The sequence below is a fragment of the Mastigoproctus giganteus genome, chromosome 10, assembly GCF_048544385.1.
Source record: "Mastigoproctus giganteus isolate SK-2022 chromosome 10, ASM4854438v1, whole genome shotgun sequence".
Taxonomy (NCBI): domain Eukaryota; kingdom Metazoa; phylum Arthropoda; class Arachnida; order Uropygi; family Thelyphonidae; genus Mastigoproctus; species Mastigoproctus giganteus.
Genome location: NC_143584.1, coordinates 167,220,927 through 167,235,192, shown reverse-complemented (window position 1 = coordinate 167,235,192; position 14,266 = coordinate 167,220,927). Strand labels below are relative to the sequence as shown.

The 14,266-nt window shown below is 38.3% G+C and overlaps 1 protein-coding gene across 6 annotated transcripts in view; it reads left to right on the top strand.

The window, feature by feature from the left end:
* Nipped-A (Transcription-associated protein Nipped-A) overlaps positions 1 to 14,266 on the top strand; it is a 1,216,281-nt gene that overhangs the window by 154,127 nt on the left and 1,047,888 nt on the right. For all 6 annotated transcript variants that reach the window (XM_090382460.1, XM_090382459.1, XM_090382462.1 and 3 more), the window contains one exon: positions 775 to 979. In XM_090382460.1, the coding sequence (XP_090238586.1) occupies positions 775 to 979 (205 nt within the window). The remainder of the gene's footprint in view (positions 1 to 774; positions 980 to 14,266) is intronic.

Genomic DNA, 14,266 nt, shown 5'->3' with positions numbered 1-14,266 from the left:
AGCAGAATCCTGATTCAGTTAAGTCTTTTAGGTTACCAAAATAACTTAATTCTCTTTGAGAATTCCAAAAAATCTCTTCCTTAGAATATTTCATTCAGCAGTTCAGGAAGACCAAAGGATTCATTTTCCCACATTTTCAATAAAAAATAAACTCAACTGTTAATAGGCAAATTGTTGATGAAATAAATATTTTCTTCAAGCACAGAAGTTTACAGTATATTTTGTGTGCACTGCAAGAATTAATTTCTAAAAAATATTGGCATCATTGTATACTTCTTTCTCTTTTCTGTTGTTGCTGCAACAACATGGCTGCCAGGTAATATTTTCTCTTTAAACCTGATGGAAATAACATACTCAAGTCGATCATGTGTTTCAGTGCCTTATCCACTTTTATTGGCAGCCATTTTAGTTTTTACTCTTGTGAGGTATGCTTACATAGCTGAACATGGCTTTACATTATGGATTTCACACAGAAGAAAATTAGCAGGTTTGTTTATTTTTCTTTAATTTTTGGTAGAGTTTGCTGTTTTTGTTTAAATTTTAGGAACATAATGACAGCAGTATTGTGATTAGTGCAAGGTTAACAATAACATTTAGGAAATATGCATTTTTTTATGTTTTATGAAGGTATATTGAATTATGGCTAAAAACATGAATAACTTAAAGCAGTGTAAAATTCAATACTATAATTTATACAATGAAAATATATGGTTTATTAAATATTCTGCAAAATATATGTATTGTTTTTTTATTATATTTTTAACATTTTTATAGACCTTTAGCATACAGTACCCTAGCAGACTTGGTTCATCATGTAAGGCAACATCTTCCACTGAAAGACTTATCAGCAGCTGTGACTGTTTTTTCCAAAAATGTACATGATGAGTCTTTACCAACTTCAATACAAACTATGTCCTGTAAACTGCTTCTCAATTTGGTTGAGTGTATTCGAAGTAAATCTGATCGAGAAGGTGGCAATGTAAGTTGCCTTTTATCCTTAATTTCTGAACTTGTAATTAAATATTAATGAGAGAGCAAAGCCTGAGCTTTCAGTTGTTTCTGATCTTATTTCCATTTTTCTGGCTAATATCTACCCAGAAAATAATTTTATTTTCTGAGTACATATATCTTTGTCTCATTTTATTAAAATACAAAAGTGCATAAATAAAATTGAAGAACCTGTAAATTTTTATATACAGTTTTTCATGTGATAGACTTGCATTAAACATTTCTTAGTTATTAATGATGTACCATTTGTTTTATGGATAAATTCACATTGGCCTAAATAAATAATACACACTGGTTAAATGACATCATTAAACATGTAATTACATGCAGGCTGATCAAAAAGTTCTAAGACTTAATTCATTACAAAAGGAGTGGTGGAGGTAGAGGGCCGAGATAATGAGCAAGCATAGGAGTGGAGTCACCACCTTACTAGTTTGAGCTATTCCACTCCACCAAACTAGTAAACAGCAGCATGTACTGAAGTTCAGGCTGCTATAAGCCTATATCACAATACTAATGAATATGAAAGAAACAACATGTATACATCAAGTTTTGCCTAAAGAACAGGAAGAGTTGAGTGAAAATCTTCCACATATTAATTCTATATTCGAAAATCTTCCAATTTAGAATTGTGTTTGGTGATGCTTAATTAGGTAGGGCTATCATTTATCAGTGGATGAGCATGCATTGTCAAAGTGTTTAAAAAATTGTTCTGATCAGCAGTTAACCACCTGAGAAATTATGGATGAATTCTGAAACTGCTTTAGATCATGCTAGGTGTTGACCAAAAAATTTAGGCATGCATTGAGCATTAGCAAAATGTTTGTTCCAAGATTGTTAAATGATGAACAAAAGGTATACTGTCAAGAAGGCTGAAAATACACTAATTTGTTTTTTAACGAGTACTCCAAGCATGAGAGGTATTAGAACCTATGCTACTAAGGACCTATGCACAGTTCGAAGGTTGAGAAGATAAAAGAAGATACTTGTTGACATTAGACCTGACTTTCTGTAGATTGTAATTTTCAGGAAATATGTAAGAAGGGAGGTTGGTCCAGAAAATGTAAGTTGAAAGAATAAACAAAGAAGACAAAAATTTAGTTCTGTGAGTTTGAAGTTGGACAGTAAAAGGATGTTGACTGATTGTGGAATGCGTTTGGACTGGTTTGGAAGAGAGAGAGAGAGAGAGAATTATAGAAGACAGTTCAGAAGAACAGTGCCCATGGAAATATCGATAGAAAAGGCATGCAGCAGAAACAGAATGCTTATGAGACAGAGAGTGGAGAAACTTTTATAGAGATGACTATTTAATTAACTTAACTGCCCTCTTTTGAATGGAATCTAGAAGTCTGAGAGAGGTTTTGGGGGGCAGCACCCCAGATGTGGGAACAATATTCCATGGTAGGCAGATCAGATTTGCAGTTTGTACAGATTGAAAAGCTGTTTGGAAGAAAAGTAATACCAAGGGCAAAATAGAAAACCTAGTTTTTTAGATGCAGAGGAAGCAATATTTGTAAAGTGCTTTAATCTCTACTCTCTCAAGAGAGAGTAGAGATTAAAATAGAGATATATGATCTTGCCTAAAAATGTTAGTGTCATCGAAGATAAGCATAGGAGCAGAAGAATCCTTAATGCGAGATATGAGAGAACTGAATTTTAGAAAGATTGAAATCAACTAGGTTATTTTTGCCCCAGTGGAGAATTATCTGTAGATCAGCATTTAAGTAATTGTAAGTGGATGTTCAGAGAGTTGAAGTTGTTTGTGCAGGGAAAGTTTTCTGAAACTGAAATGTTGGAATGCAATGTGCTATCATGAACAAAACTATGGATAGGATTTCTTGTCAATGGAAGAAGGTCATTATATACTTTAGGAAAAGAGTGGGAGAAAGAACTGAACTTTGGGGAACACCAGCATTATTAGTGGAGAAATTAGAAGACAGAGAGCCATCTACCATTACCTGCAGTGAGCGGTCAGAGAGAAAACTGGATATCCAATTACAAAAAAACTGTTGGCAAGCCATACAATGGAAGCTTATTTAGGAGACCTTTATACCAGACATTAACAATAGCCTTAAAAATGTCAAATGCAACTGCTTGAGTTTCACCAAATTTTTCCATTTAATTTATTCCTAGATGAGTAACAGAATATCACCAGTGGATCAACACTGATGGAATCCATACTGATGATCATTGATCAACAGGAAGGTTTCCAGATAGTTTAAGGATTGGTGGTCATTTGATTTCTCCATTACTTTAAAAAGAATAGAAATAAGTACAATGGGATTTATTTATTACCCTTTTTAGTAACTGGCTGGATATGAGCAAATTTTCAAGCAGAACAGAAAACACTTTTGGAATAAGAAAGTGAAAAAAAAAAAAAAGGTGACACAAGAGCAATAAGCTCAGAAGAAAAGGTTTGAGAACAAGAGGAGAAATACCATTGGGACCTGGAGCTTTCTGAGCATCAAGATTGTTCAAAGTACTTCTGTCAGCATTTTGACAGAGGCCACAGAAGGCATTAAATGAAGTGCACTGGAAATGGCAGGAGGTGGTTTACCAAGATCATTAATACATGAGTTAGAAGGAAAGTAGGACATTAGTAGGTCAGCTTTATCTTTGGCTGAAGTGGCAGTAAAACCATCTAGTTTTGACAGATGTGAGAATAAAGATGGACAAAACTTGTGGCCAATAGCTTTGGCATGGGACCAGAATGCTCTACTACTATTTGGACAAGAAGCAAGTTTTCTACTCTCAGCCTGTTCAAAATCTAGTTTGGACTGATTAATAACTGCTTTTCAATTGTTGCAAGTTGGTGTAGGCAGAAAATGTACTGGGAGATTTGGGTACAAGCCAGTTGTGATATGCAACATTCTTATCTTGAATAGCTTTAACACATTTATTGGAAAACCAAGGTTTAGATAAAGGATGATATTTTAAGGTGGAGTGTGAAATAAAGGATTTCATCTCTACAGGAATAATTTCACTGACACGATCTGAGCAAATGTTGACATCAGAATGTTTGAAACAGTAATCTGACCAAGGAAAAGAATAGAAATCTCACAGATCATCCCATTTTGCCTTCTTATAATGCCAAACAACTCAAAGTTGATAATGGCCATGAGAGAAAGGCTTCATTATAGAAGATACCAACACCAAGTTGTGATTCTAGGTACCTGTGAGGACCATTCACCCCGACTGTGTACTTAGAAGGATTGTTTGTGAAAAAAAGACGAAGCATGTTGGCACTGATTAGGATTGTCTGGAATTTTGGTATGTAAATGGACAATCTGTGCAAGGTCATTAATAATTGCAAAAGCCTCAGCATCTCGATTAGATGACCCAATGTGTCTGAAAACAGAAGCCAATTGGAGTTATGAACATTAAAATCGCCAAGGAAAATTACCTCACTGTTAGGAAAGTTGGGCCACAGAAAGTCAAGTTTCAAAGAGAGGAAGTCAAAGAGTTCCATATGATTATTGGAGTTTGGAGAATGATATAGGCCACAATTAAATTTGACAGAATGTGGTAGAGAGATTTTAAGCTGGAGAAGATTGAAAAGAGGAGATTCCAAATTTCTAAGTCTCTTACAGGTAATATCAGAGCAGACATATGCACAAGTACCAACTTTGAAGTGAAAGAATTCTGTCAGAAAGAGCAGGATTTCGCAGACTAAATGGAAATGGGCATCAATGAGACTGGAACCGAGACCTCGTATATTTGTGAAATCGATGAGGAAGTGTTTGGGAGGTTTAGATCTTTTAACAGATAAGTTTGTTTTGTTAGGTTGACAATTCATGATGTATTCGATAGTAAGAAAAGTTGGAGGAGGGACATGCTGTGTGACGTAATGAAATTGTTGGATATGGCATACACATGGCAAGAATATACCCAGCTCCTTGACATAATGTGGCCTCGACAGTGCTCCCCATATACATACTACTTCAGACTACCTTCGGTCACTATCTGGCAGAGTATGGGCAGTGAGATTATACACTAGCTGATCCTGAAGCGTCCTAGAGAGTTATCAATAGGTTGTGTCCAGTAGACTATCTAGCTGCCGGCTTGTGAATGCTGTTTTAGAGGTGAACCCTTGAAATGTAAGGTACATTAGATATTGCCAGGATGTATATTTTAACCTAAGAAGACATCAACCATACTGCATTGTGGAAAAGATGAGGCCGGTGGGGGATGTCGGAGCTTGTCTCTGTAGGCTAAACATGGGTTCCACCTCTTTAAGCCTCCAATGAGCAAACTGGTGATATTGCATTGGTTTGATGAGAGTCATCTACGACTAGTATTGCCCGGTAACCAAGTGGGTCGGCATTCCTTTGTGTGGTGAGGGCACCACACTTCAACCCATGCTTACTGTGGTTTGCACCTAGGTGGTCACCTTCAGTATACTAGGTGCCATATTTCAGGACTTGAAGTTTGATTTAAAACATGAATTGGGTTATACCAAAGTTACTAACAGCCCCACCATTGCGAAGGTGTAAGTTGAGGATTTGGCTGTCACTGATTTTCCAGACTTCTCTGAAATTAGGTCCACTTCACCTGATTGTCACCCGAATATCAGTTCCATCAGCGTTTTAGACTCTCAAGTAGCAAGCACAGCTTGACATACTTCAGAGAATGGAGTATGTCAAGTTACAACCTCAAGGGACAATTTGCATATTTGGTCATATGATTAAGTTCCCACCGTGAAATTCCAGTTGTCCCAATGGAAGGCACGAGATTCATTCCATTTGCAAACACACACACCCATGCACGCAATGCACACAGACACACAACAGGTTTAGCAGAATTTGAAATGTTACTCCCCCCCCCATTTCCCCTGGATTGTTTAGACATGTAAAGCTGCCTTATTTTAAAGAAATTAGCATTAGTTTGAGGCATATGATGCAAGAAAGCAACATCTACTGCCACTACCGATAACACGTCTGTAGAAGTCGTTTTTGTATTGGGTGAAAACAGCAGGTGAGGGAGGATAAACAGTCTGGAGGGTGTATCCATAAGTAAATTTCAGCCGCGAAAGCATTACATTCATGAACTCCAGTAATCTGGTTTTAATAATGAGAAAAAACTAATCAGTACATCGTTATCGACTTCTACTGCCACTACTGATAACACGCACCATTTGCTTACCAAGAATGCAGGGAAAAAATACGGTAGCGTGAAACAATTTTGGCCAGTAAAGTTTCCCGTGGTTCTTGTGTTGGCTTTTTTTACCTTAGCCAAAAAAAAGTTTTTATAAACAAAACTTAGACCATTTAAGTGACTTATATTCTTAATAATAGAAGTAAATAATGAAATAATTAAGTAGTAGGATAAATTAATTAAATATACAAGCATACCCTATGTGTAATGCAGCTTACTGTATCTGTTCAGCTGCATGTCAAGTGCAATCCCATAGTCAATTCAGGGATAAGTTGAGTAATATAAAGGCTCTAAGGAATTCTTCAATAATGGGGGAAAGGAGCAGTGCTATATAATTTTAGATAATCTACATGAAACAGTACTCATGGTGCTGTTTCATATAGATTATCTATTGGCAGTTATCATGGAATTTTTGAGTTGGCTGCATTTAGAGAGTTCTGGATTTAACTCTATTTGTGCTTTCAGCAAATATTTGTGACTGGCATTGTTTGGATTGCCTCTTGCTGGTCAGTTCTGATTTGGGAGATTTCTTGTGAGTATTGTGCTAATGCTTTATAATATATCTCTTCTCTAATGAATAGATGTTCTTGGTTTCTTGACAAGGGTCCTATTTTAGTTATTAGAATGCTCCTTTGGTCGTTATACATTGGGCAGTCATAGAGTATATGCTCCCTTCCCAGTTCTCAACATTTCCGCATGCACAATGGGGGTCCTCAACCAGCCCCAGACTGTGTAGGTTGGCATTTAGTGAGCCATGTCCAGTGAGTAAGAAAGTCATGAACATGCTTGGTGAGTACCATAGGGGGCTGTGGGTGCTTAAGATAGACAAGCTGACTTGGGGGTAGATATTTCCTAGTTACTTCACCCTTGTTGACTGTTCCCAGCTTGTTTGGCACAATTGTTGGAGAGATGTGGCTATTTTCTTCTTTTCCTGTCTGATGTTATTAGTCAGTCCAGGGTAATACCCAAATGTTGGATGGGTATTCCTTTTTTGAGTCTGTAATGCTGGCCTGTTCATGTCACTTCCAAATATAGGGGCATTGTTCCAGTTAATACTTGCAAGTCAGGGGTACTTTCAGTATGGCAGGCTCTGGTGGTGACAAGTAGAATAGCTCTTTGTATTGTATCTAGTTTTGCTTTGTTTCTAACTAATGATGTTCTATTGTACTTAATTCCAGCCCCATAAGAGATAACTGGAAGGAAAAACAGCTTTATATATAAGAGCAAGGGTTTTTCTTTTTAATTCCCAGTCAGACTTACCAATTCTGGAGATCATGGCTGCATAGTTTCTTACTTTTTTTTAGAGAGGTATGCTAAATGAGGGTAGAATAAAATTTACTATCGAATACTATCCCTAGTTCTTCTACCAGTTTAATTGTGGTATTATTGATTCTGACTTGAGGTCTTCTGTTTTTTCAATTCCTACTATTAGTTCACACTCTCCCTATATATATTTATACATCTTGTTCAAATTTTCAGTCGTTAATAAAATACTTTTTATTCATCCACTCAAGTTCAAATACATTTTTTTAAATTTGTAGTGGATGACACTTGATGCTAATACAGTTTTTTCAAATATTAATTCATTAATTAAATTTAATTAATTAATTTTAGTTTTATATGGGAGAAAAAAATTTCTCTTATATAAGATATTTAGCAGGATATAAATTTAGGAATAAATACCGTCAGTGGCGAAGCATGTAGATCGCTGGAAAAAAATTTCTTTTTCAGATTCTTTTTTCATTCTGGGTCTGAGTCAAGGAGGGAACAAAATGGAAAATGAAACATGTGAATAAAAATAATAGTCCAACACCATATATAGAAAGGAAAATGGAAAATTGCAAGGAAATTCGCTTTCTATTTTGCCACTTAATATTGTGATTCTGTCATATGTATATACATATTTATATTAATTGTAATTATTTAATAAAAAGTAACTAAAATAAAATTTTTCTTTGTTGACCTAAGTAGGAACTGACTTTAAAAAAAATTTTTTTTATATTACTTGTTAAAAGTACTTTTGAGCAATATGGATTTTGTCTTTGCTGAAGAAACAGTGAGTTGGTGGGTTTTTGTTCCTTTTTGAAGTTTCTGTAATGCTTGACTTGCCTGATGCTCTAGATTTGCTCTGGAACTTGCTTTGACTGTCATCTGCAAAGGCTATTGTTTTAACTTGTCCAAGATTTGTATTTAGGAGCTCATCCAGCACTCAGTTCCAGAAAAATGGGCCTAGTACTGAACCCAGTGGGCATCCTTTAATACTCCTCTACGTGGGAACCTGTACTTGGTGAGGGGACCTCCCAGTGATGCTGCTGGCTTTCCAGATTAACATCACTGGGATCTAACACCCATACGTTGGGTTTCAGGGTTACATCATTGCAATCCGGTGTGTGCCACGGCCTGTGAAAACTCGGAAAGGGGGACCCAGCCTGAATACACCACTTTGGCCCCTGCTTCGACAAGACAGGAGGTCTCGGACCAGCCCAACTGGGATTAATCAGTGGATGGTTCATAGTGCTAGGGTCAGCTGCATTCCAATAAGTCTCCCTCCCCTTGGTCCCGGAATGGATTATTGGAAATGTGTGTATGGTGCTCCTAAGCAAACTTGGTGTCCCATTCGTGTATGCAGTACCTGCTAGTTCATGAGTGGGCGTCCCCTCATAGGGCTCCGCTGTGGTGAGGTCCTTAGGGCATCAGAAATTTTTATCTTACTCATATGAATAATTTAAATCCTATTCTTCTGGGGCCCCAACAAGGCCTGTACCTAACCGATCAGATGAAAATGACACCATTTCTGTTAAAAGAGCCAGAACTGAGGATAAAACACCATCTGTGATACCACTTTTCCTCATTCTCCATTCCACTGGAGAGCAGCCAATTGGGAAGGTGTCACCCTTCTTCATCCGGAAAGGATTAGAAGGGATAGCAGGATCCCCTAAATCCGTTAAACAGCTGGTTCTGGAGACATTTTAATCGAAGCAGTAAATAAAAAAATGCCGAAAAAAATTTGAAAGCTACATCAATAGAGGGTAATACCCATCATCGTCACCCCCCATAAAAACTAAACTCTTCATACTGTGTCATATCAGAGTAGGACCACCTTCACGTCTCTGAAGAAGAGATCTGCTCTGAATTGAGAGACCAAGGAGTGACAGCTGTCAAGAGAATATCGATGTGAAAGGATGGGAATCTTGTCCCCACCCGAGTTCTCATCCTAATATTCAACACCCCACGGCCTCCAATTTCTATAAAGGCAGGCTACTTAAACTGCTCAGTGAGGATCTACATCATCCCACACCCACTGAGGCATTTTAAATGCCAAAAGTATGGCTACTCCCAAACAGCTTGTTGTGGCTCCCCTGCCTGTGTTTGCTGTGGTGTTAAAGGTCACGAGAGCAAGGAATGTTTAGCTTCTAAGCCAAACTGTACTAATTGCCAAGGAGAGTACCCTGCATCCCTCTCTCTCTCTTGAGAATGCCAGTGGTAGAAGGATGAAAAAGAAATTCAAAAAATGAAAACACAGCTGAATATATCCTATCAGGAGGCTAGAAAACACATCCAACCAATAAATAGCACCAAGCCTTCATACGTCCAGAAGGTTTCTGCAAAGTGCACAAACTGAGATGATTGTACTACCAAAAAAGTCATTTACTCCAATTGTATGCTATTTATTGTGTTCACAAAAGCCCACCCAATAAACACAGTCTGCTGCCACTCTGATGTCCATACTGCCTAGTGCTACAGCACTACCAAAACCAACTGGTAAAGAAAAGCCAAAAAGGTCGGAAGAGCCACCCATAATACTAGAAACGATGGATGTAGAGGATAAGGAGATACCAGACGAATCAGTCTTGGTACCCTTTGCGGAGCAGGAAATGGACATGGGTCAGCATCCATACTTCCCCAAAAAAGATAAATCCAAGACTGACAAATAAACCCTCATCACTTCAGAAGCTGCCTGATGGACCCACCAAGCCAAAATAATGGCTAAATTCCTACAATGGAATGTTGTGGATTCTGGTGAAATACTAATGACATCAAGGTCCTCCTGCGGAAGCACACGCCAGCATGCTTTTGTTTGCAGGAGACTTACCTAAAGGCAAATGTGACATTACACCTTATGACAACACCATGTGTAATGTCACAATTTTTCATAAGAATAGAATTGAGGTTGGGCCTGCTCGTGGAGGAGTGGCTACCCTTGTAGGCAACTAGACCCCAGTTCATCCCTTGCTACTTACAACCAGCGTAGAGGCTGTTGCAAATCACCTTACAGTGGGTTTTTTGTTAACCATCTACTCTATATATTTGCCACCTGGGACTGACATCTCCCAGGAACACCTTGATGATCTTGTGAGCAGTTGCTCACAAGATTACTACTTTTTGACTAAGAAGTAAAAGAAATATCTTCAGTTTTACTGATATTAATGGAACATGAATGTAACTGTTATCCCCTTCTTTCTTACTTCTCGGGAATTTTAATGGACATAACACCCTGTGGAGTTATGTTGACTAAGAAGTAAAAGAAATATCTTCAGTTTTACTGATATTAATGGAACATGAATTTAACTTGTCCCCTTCTTTCTTACTTCTCGGGAATTTTAATGGACATAACACCCTGTGGAGTAGTGCTAGAAACAGTGGAAGGGGACAAGTCATAGAGCATATGCTAAATGACAATGATTTCTCCCTTCTAAATGTGGGAACCTACACATTCTTCCACATGCCTACCTGTACATTTTCTGCCATTGATCGTTCTATCTGCTCCCCTTTCTACTCACTTGGGAAGTGAAGGAGAACCCATATGGAAGTGATCACTTGCTTACACAGCTGAAGATAGTGTCTTCCTTTCAGGTTACCACGGTGGAAGACATCAGGCTGACTGGAATGCCTTCCACTATCAGCTGAATTTTGACCTCAATGCAGTCAGTCAGGAACCTATCAATGTTGCAGTCTTGTACATCACAGAAAATATCGTCCAGGCAGCTGCCAATGCCATTCCGAAAACATCTACCTGGTTTCCACCTTTTCCCAAACTATGGTGGTATTCACAATGCACAGCAGCAAAAAAGGCTCAAAACAAAGCTTGGGGGATATTCCGCTGATTTCCTACTGTGGTCAATCTTGTAGCCTTTAGACGGGCATGTGCCAAAGCACGCAACATTAGCTGTCAGAGTCAAAAGGAATTGTGGATCCATTTTACATCATCTATTACCCAGTCTACCAGCATTAAGGTGGTCTGGGATACAATTCGGAAAATGAAGGGAAAGTATACATCTCATCCTTCATCGATCTTACAATATAATTGATGCACTATTGCAGAGCCATCTGCAATAGCCAATGCTCTTGGGGAAAACTTCTGAAACATATCTGGGATATCTTCCTATTCTCCAGAATTCCTGGTCCTGAAACATAAAAGAGAAAACAGGCACTAAATTTCACACCGAAAGGTTTGTGAAGGTTGTTTCTGTGAAGGTATCCCAATCTGCTTTCCTTATATTATAACTTATTGTCATTGTTGGGGGGGGGGGAGATGTTGAATCTGTCTGATGGTTAGATGTGGTCCATGATTCTTCGACACACCAGTCTTTCCAAGTCTTCACATTAAACACCAATCTTCACATTAAAATTTGTTGATTGGCTCTTGTTTTCGAATTACAGTTGGGGTCTCATATAAGTGAGTTACTCTACATTATCAACTGCTGCTCTTTGCAAAATGCATGTCAACACCGCTGTTTCAGTACCACCATGCTCTTATCATACGATCGGCAACTCGATAAACTTAAACTTATAATGTCATTAACTTATGTGCTATTGAAGTTGTTGCCTTGCTCCTCCTGTGAGCAGAACTAAAGGTAGGTAAATGATTTTTGCCTGTTTAATACCATGAATGGGTTGTTACAATGAAGCCCTCCAGCAGTTGGCCATTGTGGTTACCATTTCAGTCATCAGTACGGCTATGCCATAATCTGGACCTACAGTTGGCATCCATGCAAACTATTATTCTTTGTCCACGTAATTGGGCATGGGCATTTTGGAGATATTGTATGCTTGGTGTTATATCCTCTCCAGGTCTACAATAGAGGGAGATGATATTATTGAAAGACAGCAAGGCTTTCAGCACCATAGTTTAGCTGTGCATATTTTGCGGCAGCATATAGCTAAATCCACAAATTCCTTATATGTGACCATGCACACTAACTACTGGACCACAGCCAGTTTTTCCATTTGAAACATTTCAGGTCAGGAGTTGTAATTTTTTCTGATTACACTGGTCAACACATAAAATGTCACGAAAACAGGAATACCCAATCTTGACTAATTTTATGTTACTCAACATGAAAATCACCTTAAAATTTGCCAAATAGCTCTTTTTCGAATTACTGTTGAGGTCTCATATTAGTGAGTTACTCTACGTTATCAACTACGGCTCTCGGGAAAACTAGTGTCAACACAGTAGTATCAGTACCTCCATGCTCTTATCACATGATCAGAAACTGCTGCCCCACTCTGCATTGTGATCAGAAACTGTTGCCTCGCTCTGCATCACATGATAAGTTGTTTTCACCTCAAATGCATCTTCAACTCTGTTGTAGTAAACCTCGAATACGGCTAGGTACTAGGTGATTTGTTCTCAGTTAATGGTTGCTCTCTGTGAGATTCCTACTTTTTGCGCAGTATTTGTGTTGTGTAAGATTAATATGTCCTGTAATCATGTGAATCGTCTTCTTGTGAATTGGATGACTTCTGTTACATACATTGAGAAGTCACACTAGCTTCAAGAAAGCGTCCTTTAAAAAAGTCCTACTTCTTTTACTTTGGGTGTAAAGTAGGTGACCAGGACAAGAACTGGGCTCCACACATATGCTGCACTACCTGTTCATCAAAACTCAATGCATGGGTGAATCAAAAGGGACATTTTATGCCATTTGCAGTGCCCACGATATTGGAGGGAGCCAACAAATCATATCACAGACTGTTACTGCTCTATGGTGCCTCCTATTAAAAGACAACAAAGAAAAAGTGGACAGTGATGTACCCAAATATACTATCTGCAATTCATGTCTCATGGTGAAGTACTACCTATTCCTGATCCACCCAATCATTTTTCTTTATACTCTGTTGAAGATGAAGAGACCAATGACTATCAACTTGACATATACAAAGGAGCACAGAAGCTGTCTAAGTCAAGGGATCCACCATTTTGTCCAGACCGTATTTCTTCTGAACCACATAAGATCACAGAAAAGGAGCTTAATGACCTCATCAGGGATCTCGAACTGCTGAAGAATAAGACAGAGCTTTTGCCCTCGAGGCTACAACAGCAGAATCTTCTTGTGCATAAAGACTATGATAAAGACTATAAATAAAGACTATGATAAATTCTATCAAACAGAAGGTGAACTGGCTGTTTGTAAGGATGTTGTCTAATGGCAGCAGTGAACATGAGGCACATTCCTGAAGAATGCCGACTATTTATAGATTTTTTTTTTTTTTTTTTTTTGTAGTTGTTGGCACATAAGCTTCTGTGGCCATAATGCACCTCCCAAGGGTTTTGCAATACTTTGATCCAAGCCTGAGGCGGGAATCGAACCCACGACCTTTGGGTTGCCAGGCAGGCAGGCACTTTACCCACCCGGCTAGCCCGGTCGGCCTTTTTTATAGATGCTTCCAAGGTTAGCCTTAAGACTGTTATTACACAATGGAAATATGCTACCTTCAATATCTCTTGTGTATTGCCATCCACAAAAAAAAAAAAAAAAAACATACGCAAACATAGAGAACATCCTGTTAGGTGTGCACTATCAGATGTATGAGTGGCATGTATATGGTGATTTAAAGGTAATTGCCATTTTATCAGGACTACAAAAGGGTTACATTAAGTATTGCTGCTTTCTTTGCAAGTGGTATATTCGTGCCATTGATATGCATTACGAGAAGAGGAGTTGGCTTCGATGAAAATCATTAACACCTGAAATGAAGAATGTAGCATTTGAACCTCTGGTAGATCCATACATCCAGATAAAGTTTTGCTTCCACCACTCCACATCAGACTGGGGCTCATGAAAAATTTTGTGAAGGCTTTGTAAGTGAATGGTCCTGC